Source organism: Mercurialis annua, linkage group LG8 (genome assembly GCF_937616625.2).
Source record: "Mercurialis annua linkage group LG8, ddMerAnnu1.2, whole genome shotgun sequence".
Lineage (NCBI taxonomy): Eukaryota > Viridiplantae > Streptophyta > Magnoliopsida > Malpighiales > Euphorbiaceae > Mercurialis > Mercurialis annua.
In genome coordinates, this window is record NC_065577.1 from 11,306,817 (window position 1) to 11,322,992 (window position 16,176).

At 34.0% G+C, this 16,176-nt stretch overlaps 2 protein-coding genes and 1 pseudogene across 4 annotated transcripts; 1 reads left to right on the forward strand and 2 right to left on the reverse strand.

Annotated features, from left to right (window-relative positions):
- Window positions 1-208: 208 nt before the first annotated feature.
- LOC126660696 (putative disease resistance protein RGA3) lies at window positions 209-5,428 on the reverse strand. 3 transcript variants are annotated; one of them, XM_050354310.1, is made up of 2 exons: window positions 5,339-5,428; window positions 209-3,596 (listed from the first exon to the last, which is right to left on the reverse strand). In XM_050354310.1, the coding sequence occupies exon 2, from the start codon at window positions 3,558-3,560 to the stop codon at window positions 357-359; it is 3,204 nt and encodes a 1,067-aa protein (XP_050210267.1). In that variant the 5' UTR covers window positions 3,561-3,596; window positions 5,339-5,428; the 3' UTR covers window positions 209-356. The 3 variants fall into 3 exon arrangements, with proteins under 3 accessions (XP_050210267.1, XP_050210268.1, XP_050210269.1); XM_050354311.2 differs by having other exon boundaries at window positions 209-3,586; window positions 5,339-5,427; XM_050354312.2 differs by having other exon boundaries at window positions 209-3,553; window positions 5,339-5,426.
- On the reverse strand, window positions 5,240-8,261 carry LOC126660697 (putative disease resistance protein RGA1; annotated as a pseudogene).
- Window positions 8,262-13,588: 5,327 nt separating this feature from the next.
- Window positions 13,589-15,347, forward strand: LOC126661612 (uncharacterized). Its single transcript, XM_050355464.1, has 3 exons — window positions 13,589-14,402; window positions 14,506-14,687; window positions 14,904-15,347. Exons 1-3 carry the CDS (start codon window positions 13,589-13,591, stop codon window positions 15,345-15,347), a joined length of 1,440 nt encoding a protein of 479 aa, XP_050211421.1.
- Window positions 15,348-16,176: the final 829 nt, after the last annotated feature.

Genomic DNA, 16,176 nt, shown 5'->3' on the forward strand with positions numbered 1-16,176 from the left:
ATATTTCTTAAAGGACATGATTAAAATAAAAAAACGTGTAAAGATAGTAATTTTATATGGAATTAACCCTCATAAGATTTGATTATATTAGATAATGAGCTTTATATCTGAAATTAATTAAGCTGTTTTGAGGTTAAAGTAGATATACCTTGCGAAAGTATATTATGTTTTGACCAAGTAAATTAGTTATACGAACCAAGAGAAATCATACTGATTAATTTGATGGTAAAAGAACATAGTCAATTTTTTTTTAGATCAACCAACTTCAGGAATTGTCCAATACAAAATTTAAAAAACAATAATAAAAGACAAACTGATGAACTAATATAACTATAGAACTTGTCTTCTCTTCCTTCTCATTCTTCAAATTCAATCCAGTTTCCATCTATTACAACCATTGGTATACGAGCGATCTTGGACCAATCAGTACCCAAGTTGTTTGGACATGGCTGGAACAGTTGAGGACAATCATCAATCCCCAAAACTTGTAGTTCTCTGAAGTTGGCCATCCACTCTGGTAAATATGCTAAATTCGGACAGTTTTTGATGAAGAATTTGGACAACGTAGGGACGAAGAGAAGTCCTACCGGAACAGACAACAATTTCGGCAGGCTCCCAAATTGAAGCTCTCGAAGGCTTTTAAGGAACTCGAACTCTGTACCACATGTATGTACATCATCGCACAAATCTAGTTCCTCGCAAGCCTCGACGATAAGACGTTCGAGTGACGATAAATGACGGAATGCATTCGACAAAGTTGTTAATCTTCGGCAATTCTTGATGTGAAGCTGTTTCAGGGAAGTGAAAATGTTCTGCATCCATTCCTCTGGCAGACATTCTAGATCTTGTATTCTGTCGATACCAAGATATGTCAACGACGAAGAAAAAGAAGAAATCTTCATCTTCAGCAAGCCTTCCAATAATTTCAGGCTTCCATTTCTCAATTGCAGCCTCTGAAGAGATGGAATTAATGGAATTGAAATGATATTAGGACAAGAGTCGATCTCCAAATATTCAAGACAATGAAATTGGAGTAATTTAGACTCGCGAGTTGACGATGACCATCCCTTCAGGTTCGGGCATTCAGCTAAGCAGAGTGTCTCTAGAGAAGGGAAGAATAAGGATTCGCAGTTCCCGGTCTCTATAGACTCCAGATCGTCTAGCTTTTTCAGAAACAATTGTTTAAGACTCGAAAAATGATCTAATGCTGGGAAATGCCGGCATCTTCTGCAATTATTAATCGTAAGTTTCACCAACTTTGTGAGCGAAGAAACCCAACTTGGAAACTGAATCCTTCCATGTCCAAACACTTCAAGCCATTTTAGATTCGGGTGTGGCTGTAGCTCTTCTATCGACAATATTTCTTCATTGGAGCCACTAGTTTCATGGATGTTATCGTCATAGGAACCGCCCAATTTCCACGCTAATCTCACTAGCTGAAGGTGTTGCTTCATTTCTAGATTCGCCGCGTTAAACTCAACGGTTGGATTTTTCACAAATTGCAGATTCAGAACATGCAACCGCTTCCTCAAGTGGTTCAATTTTCCCAACTCACTAAGTCTGCTGCCATTATCTTCACCAACAATAAATGTTGATAAATACTGAAGAAAACTGAGTTGACTGATTCCATTCGGCATATGTGTCAAACTAACACAACCCCAGAGCTGAAGATGCCTGAGATTGATCAGTTTCTTGAAATCTTTTGGCAGCTGCTTCAGCTTTCTACACTTTTCTAGATTCAACACTTGGAGGTTGTGCAGTTTCGTTATTGAATCCGGGAGGATCTCCATTTTTTTATTGCTAGAAAGATCGAGAAACCTTAAATGCCTCAATTCTCCAACGGAATGTGGAATCCGATTTATTTCCAAATCCGTTATAACCAATGCTCTTACGCATTTTAGATTAGAAAACATTTCATGAAGCATTCTTTCTTTAGATTCTTCACTGTGTACCGAAAGAAAAGATCGTAGCTTTCGTACAGAACTAGGCAAGATTTGCTTATTGGATGAGTTTTCTGAATCAAGATCAGCCCACATATGCCGACAAGTCTCCTCCCCGGATACTAAACCAGCAAGATCGTACATCAAATCGTGCATTTTACAAAATTCTATGTCACCAAATGAATCATATGTTACTTCTTGAAAGAAAGATCTGCACAATAGCTTCTTGAAATATTCATAACCTACATCCTCATAGTATTCATTTGGATCTGTTAGATTAATATATCCTTGAGCCATCCAAAGATTCAACAAATAGGGCACTGGAATTGTATGGCCTTTCGGAAATAATCGACAATAAGCAAAACAATGTTTTAAATGCGAAGGAAGATGATTGTAACTCAGCTTAAGAATTGGTAAAATACTACTCGTATTTATTTGGTTGATTTCTGATAAATCTTTATCCCTGAAAATCAACCAATCTGACAAAGTTTTGGACCGCAAAAGTCCGCTTAATGCTCTAATGGCTAAAGGAACTCCTACACACTTTGCTACAATCTCCTTCCCAACTATCTCATGCTCTAGACTCAAATCACCCTCTTGTCTAAAACCCATTTCTTTGAACAAGGACCATGACTCATCATCGGTTAGACCTTGTAGTTCATGAAATAACTCGGAGCCTGCAATTTCTGCAGCATTTCTAAGGCGAGTGGTTACTATCATTCGACTTCCTTTAGCACCGCCAACTAATAAATCCCTCAAGCTAATCCATTTCTCTAAACTCTCATTCCATACATCATCGAACACAATCAAGTATCTTTTCCCGTTGATTCTTTCATGAAGTAGATTTTTCATGGTGTCCATTCCTAGGTTCCTGGGTTTTTCACCTACGACGCTTTCTAAGATTTTTTCTGCTATTAGTTTCACATCAAAATTTTCCGATACGTGAACCCATAATTTTAACTCAAAATGTGATTTCACCATCTCATCATTCCATACAAGTTGAGCCAGTGTTGTCTTCCCTAAGCCACCAAGTCCTACTATTGAAATCACACAAATATTCTTGCTATGATCACTAGAATGCAACAAAGATTTGATAATTAAATTCTTATCATCTATTCTACCAATAACTACTTCGGGCAAAGACGAGTGAGACTCTCTTTCTACAGAAGTAACATATTTTTCTTCATGACGACACTCGTCCAAGTGAAAGTTCCTATTTGCTGCAATAGCATCTAACTTGGATCTCATCTTTTTGACTTTATACGCAATTTTACGAGCATAAGTAAACTGGTTTGAGCTCGAAAAGAAGAGTCGTACCTCTTTTAACATTCTATTGCCACTCATGACTTGCTTCTGTGAAGCCATTGTGGAGAACTCATCAACCAAATCATCTGCATCATAAAATGCTTCTCTTAGTAACTTCACCCAATTTTTCACTTGATTGCTTTCCGATGATTTCTTCTCTGCATCAAGAATCACAGCCTGAATCGTTGAAACTGTCATTTTGAGCTTTTCAATGTCATCTTGAACACCCCACAACTGACTAGCTTGTTGAAAGATCGGTGAAGCAAGCTTCGAAATGATTTGACCAGCAATGCTGAAAATGACTGCTTCTGCCATTGCTTTGCCACGTAAAGTATTATTTTCTGTAAGAAACTGTTAGGAATTGCTTAAGATCAAGATTATGAGCTGTGTGGAGATTGACAATGCTATTAGCATATATTTATATTCATTCTCCTACAAAAGATTAATAGTTTCTATGTATATATTTCTATTTAAATATACCATGTTGCTCTAGTCTTTGATTTATCTACCATTGACATTCTAAAAGTCTTTGATCAATATTTAAGTGTGATTAAATCAATATGCAAAACTCGGGAAATTCTTATATAGGGCTAATGATATTAAAAAACAATACCGAATGTATCAAAATTTTAATTAACTAACTATATTATTGATGTATTTTTATTATGTGCTATAATGTCATTGGTTCTATCCATAAATGACATGGTGTGGACAGAGTCATAATCTGTATAAATATTTCTCTCAGCAAAATTGCTTAACTCTAAAGTCTGATAATTTCACTGTCATCCGAATCTAGCAAGAAATTCACAATTAAATTTAGTATGGTCTTATGCTGAACATGCATAGACTTTTAAGGAGAAAGGAGCTGTCAAGAGTTGAGTTTTTGCAGCACAACTCATCTTAAAATCATAGACTTTTAGTATTATTATTATATTAAATCAACTATGTAACTATGTCATATACTCAGTCAAAACTTTCAGGAATATTTTATTCCTTCTTTTTTAAAGCTCCTTATCAAATGTTTGACTAACCAGGTTGTTTGTTCCACCTAAAAGCAACTTTCATCATCAAAATTTGTACAAGAAATACTGGATAATTCACCTTAATTTTTTTTTTCAAGGCATTACTAGTTTAATGATTTTTCTAATACAAATTAATTGAAAATACATATAATTAAATTAATTAAATCATAATTCAAAATAAATAGGTAGATAGTTTATCTATTTTTTAATTGGATACAATCCCTAAGTTATTTTTTATATTTAATATTTTTCGGAATTTAGTACCTCATAAAATAATTTATAATGAACTTTTAATACAGAATGTTTTAAATAATTAGTTTACATACTAAAAATATAGAAAAAGATAGCAAAAACTTAGCAGAAGTCCAATGATATTTTTAGTGGAAAGAACGATCACGTTAGAAACAATTTAGCAGTTAAACGAACGAACACGAGCTCGATTCACTTAGAGTTAAGAGACTTATAAAGTTATAGGAGTAAATTGTATACGACTTTTTAAGTTTCCATATAACTCAATATTTCTTTTATTAAAACTACGTATGTTCCTATAATCAATAAAAAATATTGTATATTTAATTTACATAGAAGATATTTCGCGAACTCTTTATCCATCTACTATATGAGCTAGTTCACGAAATCTTTATCGAACTCTTATATGAGACGAGCTCTTATTAGAGCTTGTATACGAGTTCCTTCACGAACAATTAAACGAGCTTATATATATGGGTTGTTCATGAATGTAATGTTATGCTCGTTGAAATAAATGAACATAAAACCAAGTTTGAGCTCGCTTTGTTTAGGATATAAACGAACATGAACCGAGTGCCAAGCCGCTTATGAGTAGCTTGGTTTGGCTTGGTTCGTTTACAGCCTTAATCTTAGTAAACTAAATTTACTTACTATTAAGATAATTATACATAAACTGTGTACATTCATGTTCAAGTAAATATATAGTCAACAAACACAAATGAATGAAACAAAAGAAAACTGAAAATAATAAATAATAAATAAGGAAAAAGAATGAAACAAGAACAAATCTGATATAGAGAAAGAAACAGAAAAGTATCTAACCCAATGCAGTTACAATTCGTAGTGATCCTCCAGTTTAATCCATCGTCCGTCGACTTTGATATTTGGGACATGAGCAATCTTATACCAGTCCTCTCCGTTGTTGTCTCTGCATCTTTTTGAAAGCATAGCACATTCATTAATCTCTAACTGTTGCAATCTAGTTAACTCCGCCATCCACTCTGGTAACGACTCTAAAACTTGACAGCTTCCAGTTTCAAATTGTTGCAAAGTGCTAACATGTTGAAGGCCCTCTGGCAGAGACACCAATTTCGCTAGATTGACGATGCGAAGCTTTCTGAGGCTTCTGAGAGGCTCCCATCCGCCCGATGATAAATCTAGCTTCTCACAGTCTCTAACGATAAGAACCTCGAGAGAGGTCAAATGTTGCATAGCATGAGATGAAGTGGTTATTCTCGGGCAATCTATGATATCCAGTTGTTGTAGGGAAGTGAGCTTTTGTTGCAACTCATACGGAATCAAGTCTAGATCCTCTATAATCTGAATACTCAATTCTTTCAGTTGTAATAGAGATGGAGATCATGAAGAAGAAGATTGTGGCAGCAAAGTTTTCAACTTCGTTTTCAACTTTTCCACAGTTGGAATCAGTGGCATTGATGTCAGATTCGGACAAGACTTGATCTCCAAATAAGCAAGACAATGAAACTGGAATAACTCGGCCGTTGATGTGTTCATCCTACACCATCCCTTCAGATTAGGACAATTTCTGAGCCATAATTTCTCGAGAGAAGGGAAGAACAGTGTCGATCCTGACTCTGGAGGATCGGATGTTATCCCACTTTTGATGTACTTCAAATCGCTTAATTCATCCAGTGTCAAATGTTTTAGAGAAGGAAATTGATCGATTGGCGGCAGATGTTGGCATTTTATGCAGTTATCAATTCGAAGTTCCACTAAGCAAGTGACAGCTTGGAAACTTTAATTTTCCCCACCCCCGGACATCTAGCCATTGTAGATATTCATGTGGCTCTAGCTCTTCCAATAATGTATCGTCACCCAAACTACTTTCAGCTTTATCATCTTCATCAGCTGATTTCCATGCTATCTCAAGGTTTGAAGATGCCGCTTCTCTTTCAAATTTGCTGCCCCTAATTCAGATGCTGGATTTTTCACATTCTTCAAATTCATGGTTTCTAGCAGTCCTCTCAAATTGTTCAAGGCACCTAATTCACCAAGTCCACTGACATGCTTGGAAACGCCATCATCTTTAGCTACCAAGAATCGTGAGAAGTAGCGAAGGGAAGTCAATTGACATATGAGTCAGACCGTCACATTCCCAAAGTTCAAGATGCATTAGATCCACCAGCTTTTTGATGTCCTTGGGAAGCTGCTTCAGCCTTGTCAGCCCTACTAACTTGAGCACTTGCAGGTTTTGCAGTTTAGTTATGAAATCAGGAAGCGGCTCGATTTTACTATGATAAGAAAGATCAAGAAATCTTATATGCTTCATCTAGAAAAGAAGAAATCATAATTTCCCTATGATAATCAATCGATGCATGTCGGGTTCTATTACCGACATGTTTTACGCTTGAAGAAGAATAATCATTTACTGATCCAACCACCAAAACACAAATATCAAGCAAAAGGTCGTGTAATCTACAAGTGGTAATATTTCCTAAATTATCCTTCTCTACTTCTTGAAAAAATGACCTCCAAAGAAGATCATTAAAACACTCAAAACCCAAATCTTCAAGACATTGACTTGGATCCGATAACTTGATATATCCTTGGGCCATCCAAAGATGAATCAATTTCTTGACATCAATTCTAGAACCTTTTGGAAATATTCTACAATAGACAAAACAATATTTGAATCGTGGGGGAAGATGATCATAACTCAACTTCAAAGTGGATAAAATGTCATTCTCATTTTTATCTACACTCATGAGCTCTTTTTCTTTAAAGGACAACCAATCTGAAACATTCTTGAGGTACAATAGGCGTCCTATTGTTCTAATCGCTAGGGGAACACCAACGTATTTCCCTACAATCTCCTTCCCAATCGCCTGATAACTCGGATTTGGCACTTTACCTTGTTTAAATGCCATCAATTTAAACAAAGGCCACGAATCCATTTCAGAAAGGCCTTCTAATTCATACGGCTGATTCGTGCTAAGTACTATCTCTGCAACCTTCCTAATCCTACTAGTTACGATTACTCTGCTCCCCCTCGCACCACCAACCAGCAAATCCCTCAAACAAGACCATCTCGCGAAATTGTCACACCATATACCATCTAACACCAGAAAATATCTTTTCCCATAATTTCATGAAGTCGATTCTTCAAAGTATCCATCTTAAAACTATAACATCTCTCGCCAGTAATCGATTCTAAAAGCTTTTGAACGATTAAACCCAACTCCTGAACTTAAAATGGGATTTAACTCTCATCATTATATGGACAACTACAACGTTCTCTTCATCATTACAGTCCAACAACTCGATTATCGCCTATTTATCGTCCTCTCTCCCTACAATAATCTCAGGTGGATTAGTCTCAACTCTTCGCTCCTCTAAATGAAATCTCCTATTAGCTACAATGGCATCTAGTCTATCTCTAACAGCCCTTATGACCCATTTTAAGAGCAAAAGAAAACTAACTAGAACTCGAAAAAAACGGCGTACCTCTCTAGCCATTTGATTAGAATTCTGTAAAATTTATGTAGAGAATTCATCAGCATCATAAAAGCACTTCCTTCAATGAATCAACCCAAACCCTGATTTGATTACTGTTTGAGTATTTTTATTCAGCATCAAGAAGCACAGCTTGGATAATTGAAACTGTTGCACTGAATTTTTCAAGCTCATCTTTGAGACCGCCCCACATGCTAATTTCTTGAAACGGTAGAGAACCCAACTTTGTAATGAACTCAGCAACCACAGTAAACAAAATCGATTCCGCCATGGCTTCTTCAACAATCGATCGGTGGAGGTTCAATTTTTTCTTTCGGTTAAGAATGAAGTTTGAGATTCCCCTATGCAGCGAGTAAATATGTGTTTATGAGAGCATCACCATTCCTATGCTAAATCAACATCATAATGCTAAATTTAGCATTTAAAATGAGATGTGCTTTTCCACTACTATGCTATATGACGTGTTAAATTTAGCATATGTTAAATCTCGTGCTAAATTTGGCACTTTATTTAACATATGCGAAATCCTTATCCGCTTAAATTAACTATAAAAATACCATTTATAACAATTTTATTTACCATAACTATACATAAATTTTTTAAATTTAAATTAATAAATTATAATAATAATAAATAATTACTATTAAAAAAAATTCAAATAATTAACTAATAGCATATTAATAAAAACATAAATTTTATAATTTTTTTATCATGTATATTTAAATTTAAAAATAATATTATACGCTATTAAAATTATTTATTAAAGATTTATATTCTAATATATAATTAGTGATTAGTAATGAAATTTAAATATCAAAATTAAAATTAAACTTATAAATAAATATTTTACGCTTTTTAAGTTAATATTATATTAATAATTTAGCATTTAATATAGCAATATGCACTGGAGATCAAATTTAAAATCCGTGGTATATTTAGCATTATTTCATATTTTGTGCTAAAAATAGCATACTATATAGCATATGCATATGCAATGGAGATGCTCTAAAGTAAAGTAAGGAATAGTAAAAAAGGTTACCTTTTTATATTCGGGAAAATAATAAAATAAATAAGGGACGATGACAAAATTACCTAAAATTTTAAAAATATTTATAAAAATACATGTACACTTTTTTTATTTACAAAAATATCGATTGATTTAAATTAATTACAAAACTACCAAAAAATGAAAATTATTTACAAAAATACGATGTGTATAATGTCGGTATAATTATGGTATAATTTTGGAATATTAAACCTATAAATCAGATAATTTAAAAATAGTATTTGGTTTATTATTCGTATAATTTCAGTATATTTTTTATATATCGATTATAAAATTTTATATATATTTTCTAGTTGATATCATGTATAATTTTTTTTTATATGTATTTTTCACTATAATTGATAATGAACTAGAGAATTTGTATTTTGTTGGTATAATTTTAGTATATTGTTAGTTTAATTTTTAGTATACGATGAGGTATAATGTTGGTGTAATAATAAAATTTCAGTATATTTTGATGTGTATACTCTTGGTATACTGTTGGTATAATTTTGGTATATTATTTATTTAATTTTTAGTATACGATTTGATGTAATTTTGGTAAATTTTTATTTAATATTAATAAAATCTCAGTATGCACAATGTTGGTACTTTTGATATGATATTGATATAATGTTGATATAATGTTAGTTTATTAGTATACTGACATTATATCCACAGTATACACCGTATATTTGTAATTATTTTTTATTTTTTGGTACTTTTATAAATATTTTTAGGATTTTTGTAAATGAAAAAAATCAACATGTAGTTTTGTAATTTTTTTTATTTTTTTGGTAAATGGTGTAATTTCCTCAATAAAGAATAAATGGTTAACGCATCTCTTAAATTTGTGACACATGGTCATTTAATCCACTTTTTACTTGTTTGAGTAACTAACCCCAAAACTTTTTATTTTTGGATTAGATAACCCCATAATTGTATTTTAAAAATGTGTAAAATACAAATCGGAGGCGAGGGATGCAAAATAGAAATAAAAAAAATGTCTAATTGTTGCGATAAAATTATTCTAAATTTATTTTTATAATAAAAATATAACTTATAGGGTTATTTGATCCAAAAATGAAGAGTTTTGGGGTTAGTTGCTCAAACAAGAAAAAACTGGGTTAAATGACTCTGTTACAAATTCAGAGGCCGCGTTGACCTTTTTGTATAAAATAAAGTAAAACTTTGTTTGAAAGAAGAGGATAAAGTAATCGTATGAATTTTTAAAATAAAGTAAACGGACCGTAAAGAAAGGTAAGTGTTTATTTAATTTTTTTATATTTAAGAAAATAATAAAATAAAATAAAGATTTAAAAAAATTCAGTTGAAAATAATCCAACATCTCAATTTGGAAGGTTGAGCGGGGTTGAGAAATATTTTTCAACCCAATAAAACCTTTAAAAAAAATTCAAAACAGAGGTTGAATTTTTTTAACCACTGTCAACCTTTATTAATTTTTAAATTAATATAGATATAATTTATATATATATATATATCTTAACTTAAATATTTTTGTATTACGTCGAAACTTCTAAATTTTGACATTTTAATTTCGAGATTTTCAAAACTTTTAACTCTACATTTAGAGATGTACATTGATATATTAATTTCTAATATATTTATCTTCTAAACTTCATTTGTTCCGTTTAAAACCGATTATTAAAATTTAAATTCCTAAATTTAAATTTTAAATTTCTATAATTACGACCTGCTTCCTAGGACAACTATAAATTAATTTTACACTTAAATAATAAGTAAGTAATTGAATTTATTCGGATATTTGATCGTTAAGATAAAAAAAAATTAAAAAAAGATTGTATAAGTTAAAGAAATGAAGGATTGAGAATACTATTAACCATATTTCCTATTGATATAAAAATAAAAATAAGAAAGAATCAGTATATCAGTTGGTTTAAATTAGGAACTAAATCTATTTCTTTACCAAACAAGTAAGCATACAATCCGCATTCTAAGAATGCGCAAGAATGCGGATTGAGTCAGGAATCCACATTTGAAGAATGCGGATTCCGTGAATACATGCATAAAATTGGTATTTTTTTAAGAGGCACTAAAATGAAGTTTCTTAAGCTCTATAAGACCAAATCCGTCAAAAATCCTGAATTTTGATGGTATTATAGATCTCGGCGTCCACTTTCGAATTGTTGGTTTTTTTGGATTGAAATTTTATAGATAATGGTATCTTAGTTATGGCTCAACTTTTTTTTGGAGTAGTTGGATTGATTGTGGTAGACTTGCTAAAATTTTGAACGTCGATGGAAAATCTGTTGCTTAAAGACTCAGCATTTAATCTTTGAAAATAATTTCTAAAGTTTTATAAATGCATTAAATTTGTCCTTTAGTGATGATATAGATGTTAGACTGTCTTGAAGAATATTTTTTATTTAATTTTTTGATTTTTCAGAAATTAGGTCTCAAAACCATTGTTGATGACTACTTTGCACTATGTTAGTCTCGCCGTTTTTTTTTAAAATTAACTCACTCGTTATTATTGTATTGAAGAGTCGTACTTATTTATATAATATTTACCTTCATCTAATGAAATTTCAGTCTTTTATATAAAAAAGTATGTGTTTAGTGTGTTTTATTGAAAAGCCATATTGTTTCCTATAGTTTAGTTTCTACTTCAAATTTATTTTCACCTATTATTTTTAACATTTGGGCCTTATATCCAGTGTTTTAAAAATCAAACCGGTGGCCGAACCATTATGGCCGCCGGTTCCCGATAAGTAAATAAAAAAATATATTTAGCTTATATTTGTTTTAAAAGTCAGATCGAATATGTTTTTAACATTTATTTAGGCATTATCATTTCAAACTCCTATTATATAATTATTTCTTAAAATAAATATTACATCCTTTTAAGTTTTAATTAATTAAAGGCTTAAATGCCTCAAAAATCACCAATTTTTGCGTATTTTACGTATTTAATATAAACTTTTAATTTTGGCAAAAAAGTATGCGGACTTTCAAATTTTTGCAATTAAGACCATGTTTGCGTTTTCTTTGAAAAATGGTGACGTTTTACATCTAGTGTCTTAATTGCAAAAATTGGAAATTTCATGTATTTTTTTGTCAAAATTAAAAACTTATGTTAAATATGCAAAACACGCGAAAGGTGATGATTTTTGGTGCATTTAGACCTTAATTAAACTAATAAAATTAAGGGTTTTTTGTATGATATAGCACATACTTTAGCGTTTTTTTCGTTTTAAGCATATATTTTAATTTGTATCAACCGGTAGCACGAACTTTCAAATGTTTTTATTTATTAGCCCAGGCCTCATTTCCGAGCTGATTAATCCTACGTGGCACGCCGGAGGTCCATGTCATCTTCCAGCGTGGCTTCACCATACGACGTCGTTCCGTGCTCCCTCCAATACGCTCCATATTTACTCAATACGGCGCCGTTTTTGTTAATTAAAACGGCGCCGTTTCAATCAAAACCAATTTTCCCCCTTCCCCCTCATTTTCCCTCACCCAGCCCGACCTAATTCCTATTTTCCCTCTCAAATCCCTAAAATCCCCAATTCTCTTCTGAAATCCCTAAAATTGCTATCATCCCTAAAACGATTTTCCATTGAAACGATTCCATCTGACTGTGCTTGTTGTCTCCTAAAATCCCTAAATCCCTAATTTGCGATCGCTATGAAGAAGAACAAGAAGAATCCAGTGCATGTGTTTGTTCCTCCTGGTGGAAGTCCTCTCACTCCATCTCTAGTTGAGGTAAGTTTTTTGATTTTGTTATTTGCTTTAGTTAAATTCTATAGGGTAAGAAACATTTTCATTGATAAACAAAATATGTATGCAGCAACGAATATTGCAATCTGGGTTTTCTATGTGGTATCATTATGATGGGGATTTTCATACTTCCAGTGGTGATATGATTTACATGGGGGGAAGAATAGAGGCAGATTATGGTTACTGTCCAGATAGGGTTCAATTTTTATGTATTCAAAAGTTTGCTGAAAAACTAGGGTTTAAAGACAGTAAAATTAGATATCGAGTCCCTGGTATGCCGTTAAAAAGTGGATTAAGAGCATTAGATTGTGATAAAGCTGTGTTGGAGATGGTGAAATTTGTTATGCTTGGGAATGATAAAATAGATGTGTATGTGGAAGGGCAGAAACTGGATTCTTGTGACAATGCAGGTGGGAGTGAAGCAGTGGCTGACTATCTTCCTACTCAAAACTCCATAGTGTTAGACAATGTAGATGACAATTTAGGTGCTAGTGGATCAGGGGTTGACAAAGCTAGTGCAGCAGGGGTTGACAATGCTAGTGGAGCAGGGGTAGAATTTGAAAATGAACCAGCCACTTCATTATCAGGTGTATTTGAGGCAACCACAAGCAATGAGAAGCAGAAACAGAATGATCAAGAACATGAAGATGTTGGTGGTTTGGAGGCACCCATTGCTGGAACTGGAGAAGATACAAGGGCAGGCTTGGCACAACTTGAAGAGGATGAGGTTGAAGATGCACTACTATCCTGATGGGTCTGAAACTGATGATGGATTAGACGACGATGAGATGTCAGACGACGAAGAATACATATGCTCTAGAAGGTTACTCCACCAGAAAAACAAAAATGTAGTATCCAATGACCATGTTGCAGTGTCTGGTCTGGATAATTTCAGTAGACAAACTGTTGATCATAGTGCTGAGGTACCAATTCAAAATGCAGATGAGGCGGCTGGGTATGCTTCTGATTATGGAGACAGTGAGTGTGATGTGAATTCTCTTGGCACATCTGAGGAAGAGAACTTGGATGAGGTAGATAAACTGCAAAGGAAGATGAGGAAGGTCTATGACCCTAGATGTGATCATAAGTCCTTGCAGTTTGTAGTAGGCATGAGGTTTGAAAGCTGCCAACAATTAAAAGAGGCTGTGCAGAAGTGGGGAATTGTAATTGGACGTAATGTGAAAATTGTTAGGAGAAATTTCAATAAGTTTGAGGCTGTGTGTCATGAGGGATGTAGATGGAGATTGTATGCTAGCTTGATAAGGGAGGAAAACACTTTTGCTATTAGGAAGCTACAACCCAATCACACATGTAGTAGAGTAACAAGGAATAGAGCTGCTACATCTAATTGGATTGCAAAGGAATTTATCTCAAAATTTAGGAGAAATCCTAATTGGGATGTAAAGGAATTGGCAGGTGATTTGATGGAGAAGTATGCAGTTGATGCAGGAAAATTCAAATGTTATAGAACTAGGTATGAGGCTACAAAAATGTTAAAGGGTTCAGTTACTGAACATTATGCCTTATTGAGGTCATACAAGGCAGAGTTAATGAGGGTTGATAGAGCTGGCAGGTTTGATTTTTTAATTAATGAAGCCGATGGTACATTTGAGGGATTTTTTTATTGGGTTCAGTGCTTTAAGAGAAGGGTTCAAAAGAGGTTGCAGGTTGGTGCTTGGTTTTGATGGGTGTTTTTTGAAAACAGAATTGGGTGGGGCCCTATTAGCTGCAGTTGCAAAAGATGGGAATGATCAGATGTATCCTGTGTTTTGGGCAGTAGTTCAAAGTGAGAATGAACATTTTTGGACTTGGTTTATGAACATTGTTTTTGAGGAGCTAAATCTTGGGGATGGGCTAGGCTGGACTTTTATAAGTGATCAACAAAAGGTATGAACCCTATTTTATTGCAAACTGTTAGTGTTAAATACTAATAAACTGTTACTGTTAAATACTAAGTGTGTTAGTTATAAACTGTTACTGTTAAATACTAAGTGTGTTAGTTATAAACTGTTAATGTTAAATACTTATAAACTGTTAGTTAATGTTTTGGCATGTTTTGGCATGGGTTAATTTTTAGGCATGTTTTGGATATTTGTCTAACAGGGCCTTTGCAATGCCATAGGAAAGCTGGCACCCCTGGCCCAACACAGAAACTGTGCAAGACATGTGTACTGCAATTGGAAGAAAGAGTTCAAGGGTCAGGCATTGAAGAAATTATTTTGGATTGCAGCAAGACAAACTTATGAGGCTGGCTTGAAGTTGGCTTTGACAAAACTGATGGATGAAAATGAGGCAGCCTATTTGGACTTCATACAAAGGGATCCCACCAAATTCTGTAAGGCTTATGTTTCTGAGCATAGTAAAAATGATATGATAGACAATAACATATGTGAAACCTTCAATGGGTACATTGTTAGGGCTAGGGTCAAGCACATTATAGACATGCTAGAGGACATTAGGGTTAATCTTATGGAGAGGACTCACACTAAACTGACACATATGTGTGGGGAACTGATACAATTTGTCCTAGGATTAGAAAAAAGTTAGAGGAAATTAAATATTACAGTAGGATGTGTTCTGTCAAGCCAGCAGTGGGTGACACATTTGAGGTTAGCATTGGGGAGGATGGATTTGTGGTGGACCTGCCCAATGGTACATGTGCATGTAGGGCCTGGCAGCACAAAGACTGTGCAGATTTTGTGGACAACTGCTATAGTGTGGGATTATATATTGAAACCTATAGGTATGCTTTACAACCATTGAATGGGAGAAAAATGTGGCCTGAAGCAACTGGTAACAATATTTTACCCCCACCTTTCAAGAAGATGCCAGGGAGGCCCAAGAAAAAAAGAAGAAAGGGAATTGAGGAATTGGAAATGGACAAGATGACCAGACATGGTGTTCAAATGACATGTAAAATTTGCAATCAAGTTGGGCATAACAAAAGAACTTGTCTCGCAAAATATAACAATGCAGTTAGGAGACCAGACAAGCCCCCTGTGAGTTTATTTAATTGTAAATTCTGTGTGTTTTGCTATGTTTTATCATGATATTTTGATGTTAATTTGGTGTGTTCTGTATTTGTTAGGCTCCAAGAGGGAGACCTAGAAAGCATCCTATAGCCCAACCTGGTGAATCTTCAGGTGCACCTAAACCTAAGAGGGGTAGACCTGCTGCAAAGGGTCATGCTACAAAGGGACCTGCTGCAAAGGGTCCTGCTGCAAAGGGACCTGCTGCAAAGGCTCCTGGAGGCAGGCTTACTCGAAGTGCAAGTACACCAGCTTCATCTCAGGCAAGAACCAGAATGACTGCACACACCCCATACCAACAGCCAAGAATGGCTACCACAACTCAGCCAAATATGGCTACCACAGCT